At 39.0% G+C, this 22,260-nt stretch overlaps 1 protein-coding gene across 1 annotated transcript in view; it reads right to left on the bottom strand.

Moving 5' to 3' along the window:
• The window catches only part of LOC109030449 (SEC14 domain and spectrin repeat-containing protein 1-B), a 59,384-nt gene that overhangs the window by 18,274 nt on the left and 18,850 nt on the right, over positions 1–22,260 (bottom strand). The window contains exons 2-5 of the mRNA XM_072296803.1: positions 16,065–16,234; positions 13,006–13,201; positions 10,632–10,745; positions 1,722–1,899 (exon numbers count right to left, since the gene is read on the bottom strand). Of these exons, the coding sequence (XP_072152904.1) occupies positions 1,722–1,899; positions 10,632–10,745; positions 13,006–13,201; positions 16,065–16,234 (658 nt within the window). The remainder of the gene's footprint in view (positions 1–1,721; positions 1,900–10,631; positions 10,746–13,005; positions 13,202–16,064; positions 16,235–22,260) is intronic.

Below are 22,260 nucleotides of genomic sequence, written 5' to 3' on the forward strand. Positions count from 1 at the left end.
TATTGGCTTATACTAGACAATTTCAAAAAGGGATTGATCCGTAAAGTACCCTATGAAATAAAAATAAAATAAAATTTTCTGACTTTACATTTTAGCTGAGAACGATTTTCCATTGAGAAAATGATTGTTCCCGCGCACGTTGCTGCACGAGTGCGCTGTTCAATAACGCTCAAGAAAATTCTGACGTTAAAAAGCGCCGATTATAGATGCAGACTGGAATAACTATTAAAGTTCAGAGAAGGCGCAAAACACGATGGTGATCGACACTGAGTCAGCCAAAACATTCATAGTTAGCAGTTGCTGGACCTCCCGAAATGGAGTTTTCTGTGTTGAAGTTGAGTTCCGAATTTTTGTGCAACACTTTGACACCTATGTTTGTGAAGAGGTAAAGAAAGACCGCGATTCTGATCCTGGCTTTTGGCTGCAGCATTCCATTACAAGATGAAAAAAAGCTTTGAATTTACCCGCCAGTTACGATTTTGCAAGTTGACAACGCTGTTTTTTCTTCATTTAACCCATTAAAAATATCGACTCCAGATATTCGATCGATTATTTGATAATCGATCGAATAATTGAGAATCGATTTTTTACATACATTTGAATGGAGGAAAAACAGTGTTGTCAACTTGCAAAATCGTAACTTGCAAGAATTGTCATTGTTATCCACACGGATCGTGATACAAGACATTTTTTATTCGGCCGTCTGTTCGCCATGTGAGCATTTACATTTTAATATTCGAGTAAAAAATGTAGATCGTATTGAAGAAACTCTTTGAAAATGTTACTAACAACAATTTGGCATTATTGGTCTTCTTAAAACATGCAAATTGTTGACCCACATCCGATATCTGATCTCTCTGTCGCGAATCCGGGCGGGTGATCAATCTCCAAAGAAATTCAGACGTCTGTCTGCAGGGATTTGCCTCACGACTCGATCAGGCCTGTCCAATTCGTCTTCCTCCTGACATAAGGGCGTAACCACGCCCTGTAATGAACCCTGTCTACCATACAATTCAATGCTTTTCCGGGCTCATCTCAATAAACAGTTACGCCCTTTTGTCAGCCGGAGGACGAATTTATTGAGGAAAAAGACTGCAATGCGGAAGTAATTTTTTAGAGTGCAGCCAGTGGCATTGCCTGTAGTCTGCTCAACATGGTATTGATGGCAGAAGGCAAAACATGTTGATTCCCTAGAATAAATGAATGCGCAAGTCTCATAGTATTTCATTCACATTTGTCGGACAAGCTATCATAATTATGTTGGCTAAAGTTGAAAAATGCTCCAAAAGTTGACTCTGGCATTGCTGTCATTTTACTTTGCCGGGATCAATTCTGATTTCCCAAAATTACGAGAAAAAAGTTCCGATTTTTTCAAAAGTCCCGGGAAAAAATTCCGGAGTACACCCGGATTTTGACGAACGTCAAATTTGATAAAAAAAAAAAAAAAAAAAAAAAAAAAAAAAAAAAAAAAAATCGGATTTGCTAGAGTCCAGACTCTTAAAAACATCGACAAGAAAAAGTACTCTTGATTCAATCAGAATCTAGCTTAAATTAAGAACCAAGCCTCTGAATTTAAGCGGATTTTGTTTTGATTCAAGCAAAAATTCGATTGGATCAAGAGTATATTTTCTTGTCAATTTTTCAAAAGTCTGGACTCTAGATCCAATGTGTTATTTTTTCCAGTACAGGGACTTTGTGGCATACTTGTTTCCAAAACTCACCCTGATGTAGGGCCTTAGCAGCGAGATCTTTGGCGAAACAGTAGAGGTCGGCGCTTATAGACAGAGAGGCCTCGGCTGTGCTGAGTCTCAGAGCATCTTTGTCTCCCCCAAGTCTCAGGCGAAGACGCTCCAATTCGGCGACGGCATTCTCTGCATCCTTCACGAACACCTCCACGTGCTGCAACAAAAAATCAATTTAAATTGCAATTTTAAAACACTCAAAGCGAGATCCTCAATAAAAAATACAAAGTTATTGCTTGTGTACTGATAAAATAGTTATTTCCCTCACAAAAAACGTAAGCGCATATCAATCTCCCCAAAATTTCCCTCGCAAATTGCATTTTTACCAGGGGAATCTCGGGCATTTATGGCTTGAAATAAATTCAGTAAAAAATACAACGTTGCCATTTTTACTGATAAAACAGTCATTTCCCTCACAAAAAACGTAAGTATTTGAAATGTTCCAAAATTCCCCCGCAAATCTCATTTTTATCAGGAGAATCTCGGTCATTTCTGGCTGAAAATTTCTTTGATTTTTCTTCCGATCCCACGCAAAAATCAGCAACATTTTAGATATAAATTGCATAGACAAATTCTCGTAAAAAATTGAACTGTTTGAGCAAATATTGTAACCTTGGAATGGAGTTACATTCCTTTGTCCGGATAACAAATAAATGGACTGTATTTTGCAATGTGGAACTAAAATTTCTGGCTCAGTTTAAAAACAACGTATGCGCCAATAGTTTCCCTATGCACCTAAGTGTTTTTACAGATAAACCAGAAATCGTAATTTCGAATTACGAAATGTAGTCAAAATATCTCCCTTGATTCGAGGTTACGAGTATTGAGAGTCAAAACACTCGTAATGATGTTTCACTTTCACGCACTATTTTTAGGAGTATAGTATCTTCCTTTTATTTAGGAGACCATAATATTTCAGAGATTTGTCAGATCAAGCAAACCGGTTGGAGAAAAAGTCAATTTAAGGGACGACAGAGTTTTTAAATATCTAGTTAGCCACAATCTATCTCCAGGAGTGGGACTCATAGTGGAGCAAAACCGCACGTCCGAACAGAATCTCCGGAGACTTAAACGACCGGTTAGGAAAAATGAACACACTTCACTAGATATTGTGAAGTTTAGAAACAGCTCGTCAGCGTGTCCTGAGCTGATAAATATGAGTTATGAATCTTAAACCTCTCTTATAATCGGCTACCACTAGATTAGTATCCGAAAATGACTAAAAATGAACCGCAGTTGGATCCCACAGCTGATCTCCAAGTTTCAATCAAACGCTTCATTTTTTCAGGCTGTTCGTCGAAAATGTTTGCCGAATCATATGAAAAGTATCAGTAAATTCAGAAATCATCTGCAAACTGATTCTTAGAATAATTCTGAAAATGCAGCTTGAGCTTGGCTACGAAGATACTCATAGAGAAAAAAGATGCATAACTTTGATAGTTTTGGCAAAGTCTGGAAAAAACTCAACAGTCTCGACTGACCTCAACTTTTCAACAGAAATTTTGCCCATTCGTCCGATATTTTAAAAGATGCTATCCAAGATTTTTCAAGATTCCAGATTATCGAAATTACCACAGGTTAATTTTTGGCGACTGGCGGCTAGGAACCTTCTGCACATCCATTCCATATGAATTAGTTGTTTTCAAAAAGGGCCAGGTCCATTTCTTGATAAGTTTCAATTTAGCATGTCCTTTTATGTAACTCAATGCAAAAATGGACTTGTTCCGTTTTGAAAACAATCAATTCATATAAACATGTTAAAAATCGCGCTCATGAGTGAAATGACTCCGATGTATAAGGAACTTTTAGAACAGCCTATACCTACATTAAGTGCTCATCTACATATCAACTTATCTAAATTAAGATCTGCTTAACCTGGAAACATTAATATTTTATAGTGGTCTATTTTGTAGATGTTATGAGCCGCTGTATGACATTCGGTGGAATTTAATCGGATAGACTGCTCGCCATAATGTGAGCAGTGACGAACACGAGAATATAATACCACGAATTTGGGAAGGAGGGGGGGGGGGGTTCGATTCGAAGCTGAGTTTATGATGTTGTCATGATGCAGTCACAATATTTTATCGAAACCATTCTGAAATGATGGACAGTTTTCAGTGAGCCAGGATCTGTTTTAGGTCTTATATTTGAGTTTCAAAACTTTTTAAAATATTAAACCCACTTTCGTTCTTTAATTCGATCTCCTCAATTAACATATTTAATTGGTAATTACAAGAGTATGGATCGAGTCATCATAGAAAAATTCTATCTTTGAAGGAATAGTCGAATTTCATCTTCTGAGAGAACGTTTGGGTACCTTTTAAGGAATTCGCTTCGAACTATGCAGGAAACTCGCTGAGATTCGCGCAAAAATCCGCACAACCGTTTTCCTGTAAAAAATTAAATTGCTTAATTAAATGGCAATAGCTGATGTGGCTTGGTTCCATTCTGCTTCACGCGGTCCATATCTCTCTATTTCCTGCATAATTCCTTGTGCAAGAAGGACGTTTGGCGCGGATGCAACTCTAGATTCCTCCTGGATTGCCGCAGGTACAAATGCTGGAGCTCAATAGGCCGATTCATTTGCGTCGGAATCACGATCGGGATGGGACTCAATTGTTGCCAGTGAGCCGGGCTGGCCGGGCAGCGGAAGATCAAAACAATCGCGATAAAAAGAATCAATCTACATACTGATTCCAGTTGAATGACCCAAGCCATGCTCCATACTGCTCGAGCGTAATCTCTTACGACTCCGGATTATGGCTTCTATCACGCTCGAAATGCGAGGAGACGCTGCGTACATGGACGTGTTCGTGCTAAAAGGAACTATGCGCATAGGATTTGAGTGAAACATAGTTCTTTTTAGCATAAATATACGTTCAAAAGATCACACCGTGTTGCGAGTTCAGAGCAAAGAGCCTTGGACGGAGTTTACAAGAATTGAGGGGCATGGAGGATAAGACGCATAAGTGCTATTTTTGCTATTTCGAGAACCAAGTGTTTGAAGTTTCGAAAGTGCATATATTCTTATGGTTGAAAGAAAGTTCAAACTGACTTTTTGATACATACAAATTGAAATTTGGACGTGAATGTTTCACAGAATATGAATTAAGACTAATTTTACTTGAAATCACTAAATTTCAATTTTTTCAAAAACTGCACTTATGCGCTTTGTTATCCAAACTCCTGCTCATTCATTTCAGGTCTAATCCGCATAACATTTGTGATTCAGACTTAATCCTCATGGGGTATGAGCATTTAAACCTATCTATCTGGGTGTTCTGGGTGGAACCAACCAATGTATCGAGCGGCGTAGTTACTGAATCACTCTATAGATTGATCTAGTGGCTACGTCATTTGATATAATATCAAACTCTTGGTTAAAATGTAAATAAACAAGAACCTTGTTTCTCATCGCGCCCATTTGTGCTCTTTGCGCCATGGTGGTAAAATGTGTCCAAATTGTTCCTTACAATTGAGAGTTCTCGTCTTTGAAGAGTGTTTAATTGATTCATGACCGGTCAATGGCTAAATTGTAATAAACTGACTCATGAAGAACTCGTACATGAGGTTCACTGAAAAAAAAAGAATCTCAAATTTGCCGCCAAAAAGTATTTCTTCTTAAATCAAGCATATTTCTGGTTAATATAAGCTTCTTTTTTGCTTAACTCGAACATTATTTTTCTTGTATCAAGAAAAAGTCAGCTTAAAGCAAGATAAAAAAAATTCTCGGCGGCAAATTCAAGAATCATCATGCTTGATCCAAGCTATGTTTTTTTTTCAGTGTTATGTTAGTTTCTTTTGGTCTGAACTAGAGTTCGATATTATATAGATTGACGTAGTCATTAAGGCCTTGTCTCCACGAGCCGTTTCACGAGATTTGTCCTAGGGAAAAATCCCACTTACGAAGTTGGAAAAATATTGATTAACTCAATATTTTTCCCAGTACCAAGTATGGTACTTGTACCCCTAGGACCCACTGAGAGAAGAAGAAGAATTGAAAACGAATTGTGCGATATTTTATTCATTACTACATTGTTAATGTTTGTTTAGTTAAAATAATGTGTCTAATTGCCAATTGAGTGCAATTATTATTTTAATCCCGGTTAAATACTCGACTTTAACCAATTTACCTTCCCGCGAAAACTAGTCGCAGGACTGTATGAGCCCCGTCCCGTGGAGACGGTAACTGGGAAAAATCCCAGAAGTTTCATTCCTGCGATTCGAACTTGGGACAAATCCCATGAAAACGTCCCGTGGAGACAAGGCCTAAAGCTCTCTATTCTGATGGATGGTAAAGCACGATGGTGGAGGTCGTCCCGGTTGCAACTCGCTCTTTTCGCGCGGAGTGGAAGGCGCAGTGAACTTGAGCCAGCGACGCGGCGGTCAAGCGCATAACCTTTCACGACGGGCTCGCAACTTTCCTTTCTGCGCGTCTGGTCGGACAACCAGCTGGACCAGAAGGAGGACCATATCGGGACCGCAGCCAGCTGTAGCCACGTGAGAGCGACATCGGAACAGGAACGCAGTGACATTTCGCCGGGAGCATCCGACTGGTTTCCCGGATTCGGACGCCGCCGCGCTGCCGCCCGGTTCGACCGCCGAGTTGATCGGTCCCCGGTTCGGCTCCGGCAGAGCCAGATTCGACCCGAAAAAAGTTCACGCGAAGCAGGAAAACGCAACTGCATTTTTGAGTCGCGGTAATTAGAATACATTAAACGGGAGAGCACGCTGTAAAAGAAAAGAATCTTAAATTTGCCGTCAAAAAGATTTTTTTCTTTAATCAAGAATTTTTCTGTTTAAAAGGAACTACTTACTTTTTCGCTTAACCCAAGCATTATTTTGCTTGTATCAATAAAAATTCAGCTTAAATCAAGATCAAACAAATTCTTGGCGGCAAATTCATGAATTATCATGTTTGAACCAAGCACCTTTTTTTTAAAAGTATTGCCATCTCTATGCCGTTCTTTCATAGGCTATCATAGAGCTTTAACATTGGCACAATGTAAACAAACCCGACCTAGAGGAAGACGTATTATCAGCTGAGAAATGAATGATAATCACACCCAAAGGTTAATTTTCGGCAAAAACATCAAAGTTCGATCCGCACTCAATTCAGAAGTTGATGATAAAAAATGTTTTTATCACATCCAAAATCACGTCTATAGACTTTTGTAGAGCTTTTTCGCCATCTTTTTTGTTTACACTGGGCCAAATGCGGAGCGGAGGGGCTATAGGGTTTGTTTACATTAGTCCAACTTCGGAGCTCCATGACGCAGCCGACCAATCAGAAAGTGGCACACTTTTTCTGTAGTGAAAGGATTGAGGTGGCAATACTCTCCCGTATATAGGTACTCTAGACAAAGCGATAGACATACAAGGACTACAAGACTAAGAGAAATTGAAGTGATCTTATCGGTGGAAGTGGCCACTGATGATTGCCGGAGAGAACTCATCAAAGAGAAAACAAGAGTCGCAATTTGAATTACGCACCGAGTGGCACCCCCTACTTTTACGAGTCGTCTCTGATTGGTTGATCAGTCTGGTTGGTTGGTTCATTGGTTGGGTGACCATTTTCTTTGCCCTCATAGAAAATAACACGGGGCTCTTTTGCATCGAGAATATCTCGAAAACAAGGAAAAATTAAACGTTGGAGATATCAGAAATCAATTCTCCAGATTTTTCTGAAAAATATGAAATTTTTCCATAAAATATCGGGGAAGGTTGTTCTTACACGTAAACTGTGACAGGTTTTTCCGCGTATTCTTAAAATTTACTCGTCATATAGAAGCTTTTTCGAGTAGCTTCGTTGCCAGGGATGTACGAGAACACGGAGATTTCACACAAAATCTGACATCGCATCACAACAGCGATGGCTGCAAACCGGATACTGGGAGTTGTCATAAATCTCGACGCTGGGCTGATAGGCAACCTGTTGCCCATTGGATCCGGTGCATGACGGGGACCCGATCACTTGTTGCCGGATCAAGTGGAAAATTATATCGCACTGAAAAAAAATTCTCGGCGTTTTTACTAGGGTCCGTTGGTACCTTTACCATCTCACTTTGTTTACCACTTATTGGTAATTTTACCAAGACAGACTAGTAAGCTTACCTAAAAACCGGTATTTTTACTGTTTTTTACAGGTAGAATACCACTTTTATTGGTAATAAATTCCCGGTAACTTTGTCATTTTATCTCGGTAATTCTACCACAGTCGATAAAAAAATATTGGCGTTTTTACCAAGGTCCAGTAAAATTACCGAGAAGGTTCAAAAATTTTACCGAGATTTCTCGGTAAAATTACCAATTCCATAAATGGTAATTTTACCAAGAGATAAATGGGATCAAATAGAACCCTGAATTCTTGGTAATTTTACCCTTTTCTTCGTAAATACACCGAGATTTTTTTTTCATAGTGCGGCTCCTTAAACGTGACAATACAAAATAAGCAATTTCTGTAAACAAGACAGCTCCTCGTGACCATTGCTGCGATGCCTCTGAAATTTCGCTGTAAAAATCCAATGTAACCTGTGAGTTTTTTGCAATAATCGACAACCATGGATGGATGCGGGATCAAGCGATTCGAACGGCAGGTTAATGAGCACGCCTGCACCTGGAGCTTCGAGCTTCGCAACTTCAAATGGTCGGGGCTCTAACCCCCCTCCTCCTCTCACCGCGCGCGCGCTTCAGTGTAAGTCGCAGAAACTTTCTCTGTCTCTTTCTCTCTCGAAAATTCCATTTTTATAACTCGCTGTTTCCAATTTTTTACTCGAATACCTTTATCTTTGATATGAAGAAGAAAAAGAATGAATTGATCCTGAGTAAATATTAATCTTCTGTGCTAAATTAGGGTTTTGTCCGATTAAAACTCTCTAAAATGAACTGCGAGGGTATTTGCTGTTCTTTCTACAAAAAAAAAACAACGTAATGCTGAATCGCAACATCCACTGATAAAAGTTTTCCAGTTCTTTATTAATTTAACAAAAATTTTCAATTTGCAAATCTAATCTTTTTGGGAAAGTTACATCATGTATACCATTTGCAGGAATCACACTCGGATAGCATTTAGCATAGAGGAGCCAGCGCGATTACAATGTTGTACAAATGTTGACTCTCCATAATAATCTGAAAAATCTTCCAAAATAGTAAATAGTTTTGATTATGTTGTAGCATACTGCACAATAGTTTTGGTTTCCCACCAATAAATTGTTAGTTTCAAGGGAAAATTATTGTGTAAATAATACTGTGCACATTATTATGTATTTTTAAAAGAAAAGGAGAAGTCGCAAGCTTTTGAAAGCACTGTAATCGTGCCGGTTCCTTTTTGCTAAATCCGATCCACTTTATCTTACAGAAGTGAATTGAACTGCTTTTTTTTAGCAAAAAAAAAAAAAAAAAAAAAGAAATTTAGCACGGAAGACATAACGATGATTTTCCTCAATGACCCCTTTGAAGGGTTTAGATTCAAGCAATATTAATGGAGAACTGGGCTTCAGTCAATGGCTGTGCAATTTTTTATGGAGCCCATGTCTCATTAAGAGTGAAATACACACATTTTTTCACGTATACAGTAATCGTAAGAGTGCTTACGTACTGGACGTGTTTATGACAATGGTTACACAGCCTCGGAAGGACTGGGTATAATCATGCAATCAGCTGAACTACCGTGCAAAGATCTGTGAAAGAAGGAGCACGCTCCGGAAATTATCCGCACAGCTTTCCTCCGTAGTATCCCTTACAAGGATGACACATAGTGCGGTATTCTTTTTCATTATTAAACCAAGGGCAATGGTATACGATCGTATGCTCCTAGAACGGCTAGTGATTATTTTAATCGTTGATTTTGTTTTTGAAAAGACATATGGTTTGTACAAAACTTGAGAACTCTTTTGAGGAATGGAAATTCAAAACCTGGTTAGCGCTTTCAGGTTTTGCTTGGACTGTGCAACAGTTAATTTACCAAAATTCAAGGCCATCCGATGGCCCAAAAAACCCTTTGGGAGCCCATTTGCTTGAGAATAACGGATGATGTCATGAAAATACGACCAAAATTTACAAATAATTTTTCAATAAAAAGTCATTTTAGCGAAGGTATTTCACATTTTTTGACGGTGAGAGGCACATTGATCAGTTTCAGCGAGACCCACTGACCATTACCAAGTTTTAAATTTCTATACCTTATTAATATTACAATTAAAGAAAATAAATTAAGTTGGTAAGAACGATTCAAACGTTTCCATCTTAAATTGATCTCAGTAAACAAAGGTGCCTATTTCACATTAAATATGTTTTCCCTCAACGTACGTAAATACCTATACCACAGCACCATACCATGGTGCATTGGTCAAAGATGCAGTACTATTTAGGTCACTCACTAAAACTGACATCAAGAGACTGAACTAAGCTTTGATAATCAAAAAATAATTTCCTCGATGTTAATTTTTTCCTACAGTTGTTTCATGTATAAGAATTTCAGCCCGCTCTGACTAAAAAACCGACCTTTACGGAAAAAGATATTATCATCTTATGTTGAGTCATTGCTTCCCGCGAGTGGAAGTCTGAATGATTGATTACTGAATCTGACAACTATGTTTCTTGTGAGCTGGACCAATTAACATGACGGTGGCTGGAAGCTCACATCACGGTCGACAGCGAACAATTCTTTCCATTCCTTGCAACAACTTTTTAAAATTATTGGAGAAGCATGATGAGACACAGGAAAGATCAAGGAATTTAGCAGGAAGTTCGCGATGGAAAAAATCCAATGTATGGAAAAAGTAAATACCGAATTCAGAGGGGAGAACTCTACCTGATGACGAAATATTATATCAATTATACTTTAAATATGAATGTAATGAGCGTACAATTAGATGGTAAACTTACATTTCGATTGTGAATCCACTGATCGTGGTTATAATGCCAGGTACCGTTCAATTCTGCAGGCAGTTGCGATGGGTCGACATACTTGTGCAATCTGGACAGCGGTGTGTAGGTAGGCTGAAATGGAAAAATCAAATTTTTAAAACTATGATTATTTGTGTTGTGTTTTTAGGAGCCAGCAAAAAAAATCATTGAAATAAATTATCATTTATTTATTTTTCACAAGCAGAGCAGGTTTGAGGACGTTTCCTAACTTTTACATGGGGTCGGCTTGATTTTTTGTTTTATTTAAACTGATCTTAAGGTTCAAGAGTGTACAGGATTAATTGAATGTCTGATCATTTTAATCTTGAAATGGGATGAATCAGTTTGAATGCTTCGATAGCGACCATTAAAATTCAAGAAGAGGAGAACACAGTGTTCGAGTTGCCAGCATATTCATTCATTCCTTTTTCTTCTGTTCTTAGTCTTCATATTTCAGTATTGGTGACATTTTCAACCTCCTATCATACTATTAGTTAGGTATATAAAAATTCCTCGACGACATTTTTAAAAATTTCCTCAATGATTGTTTCTTGTTAGCTTGTAAAACTTTCAAGCGGTGAAATTGGTATATTACCTTTCAAAAAATTAAGAACATATTTTTTTGCAATGTCACGATCAAAATAGGTATTAGCACTATTTCACGATGAATATGCAATCATATTTTATTATGGACCATAATGAGCATCTGATTGAGTGTCTCGCACCAAGTTATAACTCAAATCTTGAGCATACAGCCTCTCTCTGAAAGGCGCGGCTGAAGGTGTGAATACTCGGAGTTTCGCGATACTATTGAATATGCCATGAATTCCCTTCGCCATCTGCCAAAGTCACACCTCTCTCAGACAAGCATGCAAAATGTCGATTGCGCGATCCGTGGATCGTGGGCTGGTGGTGTGCACCTCAAAAGACGGTGAACACTCTAGCAGGAGCAGTATAGGCAATTCGCACAACGGAACGTGTGTGCAACGGTGTAGCGTTTGAAGTATTTACACGAGTTGAAGGCGCTGCATAGAATTACCGGCGGTAGTGCGCATTCGTGGCGCCGCGCCGGCGAACTGAAATTATTAGAGGTGCGTCCTCCTTGCTGATAACTCTACACGTGTTTTGATTTTTATAAAAATGTACACATCACTGCTCGCACATACTGACTTTTGTCTTGATTACTGCAGCTGCGGTAATGTTTCGTTGATATTACCTACACTATATATTGATAGCCAACAAGCGAAAACCATGTGCCTCCGTTTACAACGCTGCAGACTTCCTGTCATACTATATTTTTTTCCCTGGGAAACTAGTCAACGTAATTTCTTAAATTGTTTTTGAGTTTTCTCCTTTGTCGGAAGAACATTCTCTACAAACCCCCAGCTTTTAAGTTGGCTTGTTTTTTTTGAGGAAGTGGAGGCGGAAATTTTGAGACACCGGGATGGAGAAATGTGCTCTTTCGCACATTAGCCATCGATATTTTTTCTTGTTTAAGTTACTTGGACGGCGCTCAGTGAATCAAGTCAATCAAAGAGGTCGGACATGAAATGTTTGACTAAAATTTCAAATTCTGCTGTTTAATTTAATTTAATTTTGATTTAAATTGCAAGGGGCAGCTTGGTGAAGAAAATTATACGAGGAAACCAATGAAATCTTTTTTAGAGCCTCAACGTTTTGTATAAATGGAGTTATACGTTTATAAAGTTTTCAACTTCTGTCCGACCTCTCCCGTTCCGCCGATCTATTGTGCAGCGCCGATTTTTTGGTCAAAATTATGTCGACTGCGGAGAGTTTTCAGCTGAAATTACTCCGACCTCCTTGTATAAGAGTGCTTGGGGAAAAATTGTGTTCGCCGGTACGTGCGTACACTGTAGAAATTTTTTCACCCCGCATCAGGTTCAAGTTCTTTTTTCGTATTGTTTATTGATTTATTTTGTTTTTACCGCCATGGCGTGGGTTTTAATAAAATATATCATGTAGGAAATAGTTCACTGGAAAAAAAAACACATCGGATCTAGAGTCCAGACTCTTAAAAACATCGACAAGAAAAACTTATTTTGATTCAATCAGATTTAAGCTTAAATTAAGAACCAAGACTCTTAATTTGAGCGGATTTCCTTTTGATTTAAGCTTAAATCTGCTTGAATAAAGGGTCCTTTTTCTCGTCAATGTTCTCAAGAGTCTGGACTCTAGATCCAATGCGTTTTTTTTCAGTGTAGGCGTTTTCCACGAGCTTTGGCTCGACTTTTGAATCGATATCGAATGACCTTAATCGATAAAAACATTGCTAATAAGATAGGGTTGTATCGATCAGGATGATTCGATAATTCGATAAAAAATCATTGCATACCTCTCCATCCTTGTGAGATCGGGCGCAGTTGTCGACGCGTTGCTTGTCCCAGAAGGCCTCCGGCCGAAGAACGATGAGCGCTGAAACGTCTCTGCCGAGAGTCTCGCTCACCTGTCGCACCACCAGTCGAGCCATTCGCCACGAGCTCGCTTGCGCGTCCACGATCGCACACACCCCATTCCGCCGTGTGTCCGGACTGAAACACAACCATAACCACATCAAATTTACACAAAAAGTAAGAAGAAGTAAACAAAATTGAATGCAATGGACCACTAGACAAGACACGAATTCAAGCATTCTAATACATGTTTCTTAACCAGAATTTCACGTAGAACACGATTCGCGCAACGAAAATTACCGAAACCAACCCCTAACGAAGATAATAACCTTTTTATTTCACATTGGTTACGCGGATTTTGAACTGCCCGCTCACAAGAAACTCAAAGCTCTACGTGAGTCAAATCGCGCACTACAACGGTTTCAGCAAGCAAGCCTCCAATCGAGCAATGTTCATTTCCCACCATGTGTTGTTTGAACTATAGGCAATTTGCTATAGCTGAGCCAAAGCGTCAAGATTGAGGTTGTCAGATTTTAAAATCGCAGAGACTATCATGATAACGTTTAGCGCACGATGTGAATCACGCAGAGTGTTGAGATTTCATGAGCGGGTGGTTTGAATTCACACATCAAGAATCATTAAATATCTTCGTAAGGAGTTAATTTCGGTAATTTGTGTTGTGTGTATAGTGTTTTAAGTGAAATTTTGGTTAAGAAACATGTATCAGAATGCTGACATTCGTACTTTGTCTAGTGGTCCATTCTGCCAAATGTTACCCCAGACAAGTGGGAAAGAATGTAGTAGTATGAAGTATGTAGTAGAATGAAGTATGCTTGTTAGTCGAGGGCCGTAAGAATGAATGGAAATTATAAAGCGCCGGTGACGTCAGCGGGGAGGAAGTCGCCACCGCACTTGGTCGTCGTCCGTATCAACTCACGAGCTCTGTCCACAACGCTCTTTTCCCATACCCACGGCTCATGAGTGCCGCATACAGTCGGCGCTTAGTTCTGTTTGCTTGAATATAAAATCTCGCTTTTCCATTTTCCCATAGGGAATCACGCCCACTTTTACATTGTTTCTCATCCAGCTCTCTAGAGCACAATCCATCTTTCCCACTCGTCTATAGTTCCGTTCAGCAGAGATACGTCCAATTTTGTGTTGATGTGGGAAAACACGGAGTAAGACAAGCTGTTGGTTGCTTTTTTTGTGTTAGATTTCCTGTGTCAAATCGACCAAATCTTTGTGTCGAAAATCTGCTTATTTCTTTCACGCCTTCTTTTATTTCTTGTATTTCTCATGAACTCTATTTTCTAAAGTGTCAATGACTTATGTACTGTTTAGCACCTGTAAATTAACGTCTTTACCAACCAACCATTCTCTCCGCTTTGAAATAATAGAGCACGTTCGTTATTACTGTGAGGTCAAAATTTGTTGTAAGCTACGCAATACGAAGGTTCATTTTTCACTTAAATTAAATGCTAAACGTAGGGAACAGTGAAAACCCAAACTTTCAGGATGTTATACGAGATAGTAAAATTGCCATACAATTTAATACCATTTGGACGTATTTCTGCCAAACGGAACTATGAGCATTATGAAGTGAGCCCTATTATGCATATAATCTTATGGGTCTCAGGGCTCATGTCTTAATGCACCTACCTTCGTTTGGCAGAAATACGTCCATTTTGTGTGTGCTTGGCTCCTTTTTGATAAAAACTGCGAGTACATTTACAAAAAAATTATCAATGAGAAAGTACTGTTGTATTATACGTTTCACGGTGGTTCATCTCTGAACGTATGAGCTCTCGACTGTTGAGTCATTCAATTTTACGTGTATCAACTAATTGTTCCCTCCTCAATTTCCTTTTACCTGGCTCGAGACATGTCTAGAGAGGTAGGTAGAGATTGGTCTTGCGTTGTTATCTGCATGGTTTAGACCCTCACTCACCCCCCCCCCTCCTCATTGCTCTCGGGTGTTTGAAGAGTAAATTAGATGTTGAACCGACCGGCCACGAATTAGGCAACCACAGCGCGACATAGACAACCAGTCTATGATTTTATTAGTTTAAAAGGTTTTTCACGCTGTCTGACATTCTAACTGTCAGGATTTATTACGTAGCGGCTGTAGACATGGCTTTCACTCTCGTCCGAGAACGATTAGTTCCTTCGGGGACTCGAGACTTTAAAAGGCGTCCAGATAAACGGTGTGTACACCAGCGGATTGTTAATGCGACGACCATGCTTTGTGGAGAGATTTTAATTGTATCCAGTAATTTAGGATGACAAAAAAGGAAAAAAAAAACGTAAGGTTATGAAGTTTCAAACTCACTTTTTTCCGCTCTGTTTTCAACGTAAGTATAACTTGAATTATGTAACGAAAAAGTTAAAAGTATACTGAAATTCCATCAACACCCTCTCGAAATTTGAAATTTGCACTCTAAAAAAATTAGAAAATTGATTTATTCATTTCTATATTCCCAAACAAAAAATTGTAAACTTTTACTCGTACAACAGGTTTGGAGAAAGCGAGAGACAAAGTTTTAGAGCTAGACTGCTGTCCTAAAAAAATACGCTGCTTCTGCACGGAGAAAAATCTATGGCTTATAAACAAATTAAGGGCTCACGTGGGACACCACTAATAGTAGTGAAGGCAGCATATAATAGTTAGTTAGTTACTTTTATTTAACGACGATCAGCATCTAGGCTATTTACGTCGGGGACTAGGCAATTTTAAATTTTTAAATTTAGTTTCTTGAAGAGTTTTAAAATTTCTGTTACTACCATTGGACTATCTGAACACAAAGGGTGGATGTTAAATGGTACATATACCTTAGTTATGGTATATATACCATTACGAGCTACCGCAGTATGGTTCACAGACAGATAATCATTAGCTCATATACAACTATTAATGATGTTCCATATGAACCACTGATTGGTTTATAAGTCAAAGTGTTTTCTCAGTGTGATACCATGCAAGAGAACATAAATAAGAACTTGCCTGAATATAGAAGCGAAGTATCTGAGAACTGTATCTAATCGGTTTTTATTCCAAATCTGCGTCTCTGGAGGTGCAGGCACTATGAGAATGGGCCTCCCTTCTCTGTCTCGGCCTCCCGGGACCAATGCTACTCGAGCTTGTAGCAGGCCTAAAATAGAGGCTGCCTCCATCTGCAACAGAGATATACCACAATATTTAGTTAATCATAAACTAGAACAAACACAGAACAATGCACTGAAAAAAAATCTCGGTGTATTTACTAAGAAAAGGGTGAAATTACTAATTCTATTTGATCCCAGTTTTTTCTTGGTAAAATTACCATTTATGGAATTGGTAATTTTATCGAGAAATCTCGGTAAAATTATTGGCTTTCTCGGTAATTTTATTGGACCCCGGTAAAAAAGTCAATATTTTTGATCGACTGTGGTAGAATTACCGAGATAAAATGGCAAAGTTTCCGGAATCGATTACCAATAAAAGTGGTATTCTTACCTGAAAAAAGGTAAAAATACCGGTTTTTAGGTAAGCTTACCAGTCTGTCATGGTAAAATTACCAATAATTGGTAAAAAAAGAAATATGATAAAGGTACAAACGGACCTTGGTAAAAACGCCGAGAATTTTTTTTCAGTGTGGGTAAACAAGTTTAAAAACAAAGATGTAAAAACCTGGAGCGTTTCGGGGTGATCTCAACCCCCTCCTCGCCCAAGAAACAAAAATGAAATTTAAAAAAATAGGAAATTAATAAAAATAAAAAAATAATCATAAACAGCGAGGCCAATATCCTCAGTTACATGATGCACGACTAGAAACTTCTATTTTTTTTATTTAATCAAGAGCTGGAGCCCTCTCTAGGTTTGGTTAACTTTTAGGCCGCTAGACAAACATCCACCGCACATGGTCGGTACACTACACATCCATGCTCCAGTATTTTAAAAATTTCAGGAATGAAGGGCGAGTAGGATCTGTTTCAGTAGATCTACTTGACAGTTTCGAGAAAATTTGACACCACTACCGAGATTCAGACCCTGGACCTATTGACCTAAAGTCAGACGCGCTGACCACTAGGCAAACCTAAATAGGATAAATTACACCTCTCCTACTGTTTGCAACAACCTAAGGAGTATGACGGCATGCTTATGGAGTCGGCTTGGGGCATTCTGCCAATTATTCAGCGACTCTATCGATGCTTAAAGTGCATCAAAGTGTATGAAGTGTAACGACGTATCTCTTGCAGACTTCGTGTCATAATTTATTTTTTCTCAGGAAAACTACTCAGTCAATTTCTTAAAAATATACTTGATATTTCTTTTCCGTTGCCAGAATATCCTGTATACATCCCAAGCAAAACATTTGGTCTGTTTTCCTTGGATAAAATAAAAAAGAGGTAGAAATTTTGAAACATCGTAATGGAGATACAAGGTTTCGCACTTAGGCACTCGATATTCCGAGATGGAACGGCATCGGCAGCAGCAGGTGCCTGGCAGTTCTGCTTATCAAGATACACAAGAGTTTCTTGTGCTCCAGTTTGATGAACTTATCCAAATTTTAAGCTTTTTGGCTGCATCTTCTCTAATTGGAAAAAAGGACGTTGGTACAGCATCAGCATTATTTGCGTATCAGTGGTGTGGCTTATTTTGCGATATATCGATTGATTTGCCTTTTAAACCTATGAAAAATGATTGATAAACAGGGTGTTCGCAACGAACACCTTAGTAATCGATTCTTTACCATAGCTTCAAATGGGGAAATAGCGATAACAGTGTTCGAAACTCACAGGCGCCAACGCGCCAAATGCGCCTAAAAAATCGGTCATGGCGCCTAAAAAATGAGGCCTCTGCGCCAACGTGGCCCCTAAAAATTGCCCCTTAAAAATCTGGATTTTCACAGGAAGTCACATAAAGAAAGAAAAACAAATCTATTCGAATAGAAAAAACTCAGAATTTTCAGCACTACAAGTGAAAATTTGCTGTTTCTATTCTTCACGATATCATTCTCAGTGCTGCTGTCTTCCCCAAGTTACAGCTACTTACTAGTTTTGATACAAAAATATATTGCGTCTAACTTTTCACTAAATGCGCCGTAATATATAGGCAAAAAATCAATTTGGCCTCTAAAAAATCTTCAATGGCGCCTAAATATGGGGCTTGATGCGCCACATGGCTCCTTAAACTCAAAGGTGAGTTTCGAACACTGAGTCGCGGATCCTCCACCCCCTAACCAGGCAGGCAACACTGTCCTGGGTGTCTGGATGCGTCTCAGAGGAGCAACAGGTTTTAAACAAGGGCAGAGGAGGAGGTGACTCCCCTGGCTGGAGTTGCTACTGGCGCGATGTTCATGGTTGTGTACATTGGTCGGGTTGTATTTATTGATAGATGCGCGGGGGTTACTCGCCTCAATCTTAGTGGGGAGGGGGGGGGGGGCATCGAATAAGATTGGAGGCAAGCTGGGCATTGTTTCAGGGACGTGGCAAGGAGCAGACATTATATCTGGTTATGTCTGATCTGCTTTGTATTTTTCACTCTTCCAACCACCCATCAACCGGTCACTTGAGAGTCACGATTGAATGGTGATTAGTTCGACTCCGAGCTTTAACAGTATAGGTACACTTAGGTACACGAAAGTGAGAAGATCATACGGCTCTCAAAATGTTTGACACCTCGCTGGTTAATGTTAGGATTAAACTTCAGCGTGCATAGCTTTCATAGTGATTTAAAATTAGTTGTGTTAAATTTGAAGAATTTTCAATAAATTTAAACTATAATTATTTTAATAATTCAAATAAGTATATAGTCTCAAATGGGAGTCTAATTATGGGATTTATAATGATACAAATAGGTATATTCCCTTTTTATTTACGATTTATTTCTATCTTTGAAAATCATAGTTAATTTTCGTTCTTTTTTTCCTGGCTTCTAGTTTATTTTCCAAACACGGAAAAAATAGACTGCTGATTTAACAATGAAATTGTTAAAACGTACGTCCGACATGTTTCAGATGTACATTTTACAATAGTGGAAAGCTAATGTAACCATCCCGAAGTTAAATTACACGGAAAAAACAAGACTAGTGTGAGCACTACTGGCCGTTAGTGGGAGTAGTTGAGGCTGGCGTCTAAGCGCTGTACAGCTCAACACCGGAAGGCAGTGCAGGTGGGCACTGAACATGAGTAGTGCTAATTCAGATGCCGCGAGACGTAGTTGCGCTTAACAGGTGTAAATTCACCCACGAGACGTCGCACGGTGGATCGAGTCAATGGTACAGGTCGGTCATGGGCGATTCAGGCGAATCGCATTTTTTAAGGGTCAAAAGTGTTCCTCAAGAGTTATATTTTTAAGGATCTGACATTGATTTGAAAGAAATATGTTCATTTTTGTGACAGAAGGCATCAAAGAGGGGCTTTGCGTAACTTTTTATTTTAGCGACAAATCGTCCGAGTCTTGCTATTCCATTTAACTTGCTTCTGTTTAAATTAATGCTAATTTCATTGACATATTCTTGTTCTTCAGAGTCTGGAGAACACATGCACTAGTAATTTTTTGTATTTGGCCCATTTTTTCAATGATTAAGTTTGCGCTAATGTGCTCATCTCAAAAAAGCGAAAAAAAAAGTTTAGGTAAACTTTAACTACCCATCCGCCACCATCCGCCAGAAAAATTTTGTATAGGCATGTTCGTAGAGTCCTGAGAATACGATCCCCCCGCAAAATTTGGGTGCCACTTTGCGCCACTTTGGCCGTGACGTCACTTTTCTGTTGCGTTTCCGAGATTGTGCGCGAGCCCTTATCTCGAAAATCAAGCGACCGTTAGGCTGCCGCGGCACTTAGCTTGCTTCTGTTTAAATTAATGCTGGTTCCATTAATTGATTCTTATTTTTCAGAGTCTAAAGAAACACAAAACGCTAATAATTTTTTGTATTCGGCCCATTTTTTCAATGATTATTTTTGCACTAATGTGCTTATATCAAAATGCAGAAAAAAAAAATTAAGGTAAACTTTTAACTGCCCATCCCCACCATCCGCCAGAAAAATTTAATTAGGCTGTTCGTAGGAGTCCTGAAATACGATCCCGCAAAATTTGGGTGCCACTTTGCGCCACTTTGGCCGTGACGGTCACTTTTTCTGTTGCATTCCGAGATTGCGCGCGAGCTTTATCTCGAAAACCAAGCGACCAGTGAACTCTCGTAACTGCTAAATGACCCAGGTAGGTATGATTCCTGTACATCGAAACTGAAAAAACAAGTTTCATCACCATCAAGACGATGCTCTTTGGCCCGTTTTTTTCGTATTTTCATTATTTCCTAAACTACATATCTATAGGAGAACTAAAAAAAAAAAATCGGGCATATTTCACTCGGACATCCCTTCATATCCCTTATAGAAAGCTTTTTGGACGTATGCGTAGATAGCTTGAGGAAACATTTAGCAAGTAACCCCTCCCCCCTTTACTTGCCTGGCCCCTGACTATGAGCCATTTTATCTGTTGCCTCCGCGATCGCGCGCGACCGGTCACTGGTGAACTCTGATAACTGATGCATCTTTCAAATACGTACATATTTTTTTAATTTTACAACCTATTTCGATGTAAACAAAGTGCAGTTTAGTGCGAACGAATTAAAACATACACTGCGAGTACGTTTTAACGTTACAAGTCCGGGAAATTTTGGAATTTTTTGCGGTTTTTTTGCGTTGCTTGTTTTTTAAGTTTGATGCGGTTTTGAGAGCGGAAGACGAGATGAGAGTGATGGGAACGAATATGAAGAGGAAGAATAAGGAGAAGCAGATGACAGATGACTGTACATGCATGTTTAAAATTTTTTTTTTCTTTTCTTTTTTTTTTCTAGCCATCTAGTGTTTTTCCTGCTCTAAGTCCCTGTTCCGTCCTTGAATGTAATATGATGATTTTAAAGTAAAAGTGATCTTGATATTTTCAAAGAATTCATAAATGTATTTCATTTGTTTTTCTCACCGATCTTTATGCATAAGAATGATATCTTATGACAAAGTTTCGAAATTAACTTTGCAGTGAAGGGAATGATTTATCTGATGCAGCAGCTCATAACTGGGGAGGTATTTTTGCGTATTTGTGACACTTATTAGTAAGTTTTCATAATTTTATTCATAATTTATCCTCTTCCATCATGAAAAATTAAAAACTCCGTCCTACGAAGTAAAACACAGACCCTAAAACTTTGCACCTGTATAGTTTTCCCCGACATAATGCACAAATACGGGTCTTCAGGTACGTTGTTCACCAAAAATAACATCAAAAATGAATTCTAATCGCGAAAAAATTACATGAGATTGATGGTACATAAATCGATCAAATGACCAGGAATATTCGTTATCCTCGTAACATTGGAAGCGCAACGCTCCATGACCGACCTCTCCCATTGACTCGATCCACCGTGCGTCGGAGTCACGATAGCCTGGTGGTAACGCGCTGGTCTTCCACCGGCGCAACCCGAGTTCGATCCCAGGCGGAGACGTTTCATATTTTACGCTCGCTCCAAAGTCACTCTAGGGCTTGACACTACTTCTTCCTTAGTGACCCAGCCTCGAGCTGTTTAGTGCCCAGCACTCCTCTGACTTGCTGGCTCCATTTGATCTAACCCTCGTTAGTGGCCCAGCACTAACATGTAGGTCCCAACCCTAAAACTCGTTTTTTTTCTTTTCGTGTAGCATTTTTTTTTAACTGTAAAATCTACATTAAATGTGTCGGACGCTCATTTTAATTACAAATTGTTAAATCAGCAATTTCATTTTCCTCCGTGAGGTGAGCTCTCAGCTGCAGGAGTAATGGAGTCTGCAACTTGCTTTGAACTCCGATCATAGGTTATTTCTTTGCACAGGACGTTGTTCCTCGCTTTAAGTCATCACAAAGGAAAATCCTCGATCGTAAAAAAAAAAAAAAAAAAAAAAAAAAAAAAAAAAAACCGAGAGAAGTTTGGCGCTCAATGTGAACAGAGTAAACTCTGGTTTTTAAGAGAGGGCAGTTTCAATTGACGTAGACAAAAACAAAAATTATCAGTAGATCGATTGACTACTGACTGTCTCCTCATAGTGCTGAAGAACCACCTCAATTTTCACCCTTCTTTAATTATTTACCCTATATGGTAGTTCATTCCCTTAGCTTTAGAAGAGTATTTCGGAGGAGCGCAATGCTGTTAAAATCATGTAACGAGCCCTGGCCTCGCCAC

Source organism: Bemisia tabaci, chromosome 2 (genome assembly GCF_918797505.1).
Source record: "Bemisia tabaci chromosome 2, PGI_BMITA_v3".
Taxonomy (NCBI): Eukaryota; Metazoa; Arthropoda; class Insecta; order Hemiptera; family Aleyrodidae; genus Bemisia; species Bemisia tabaci.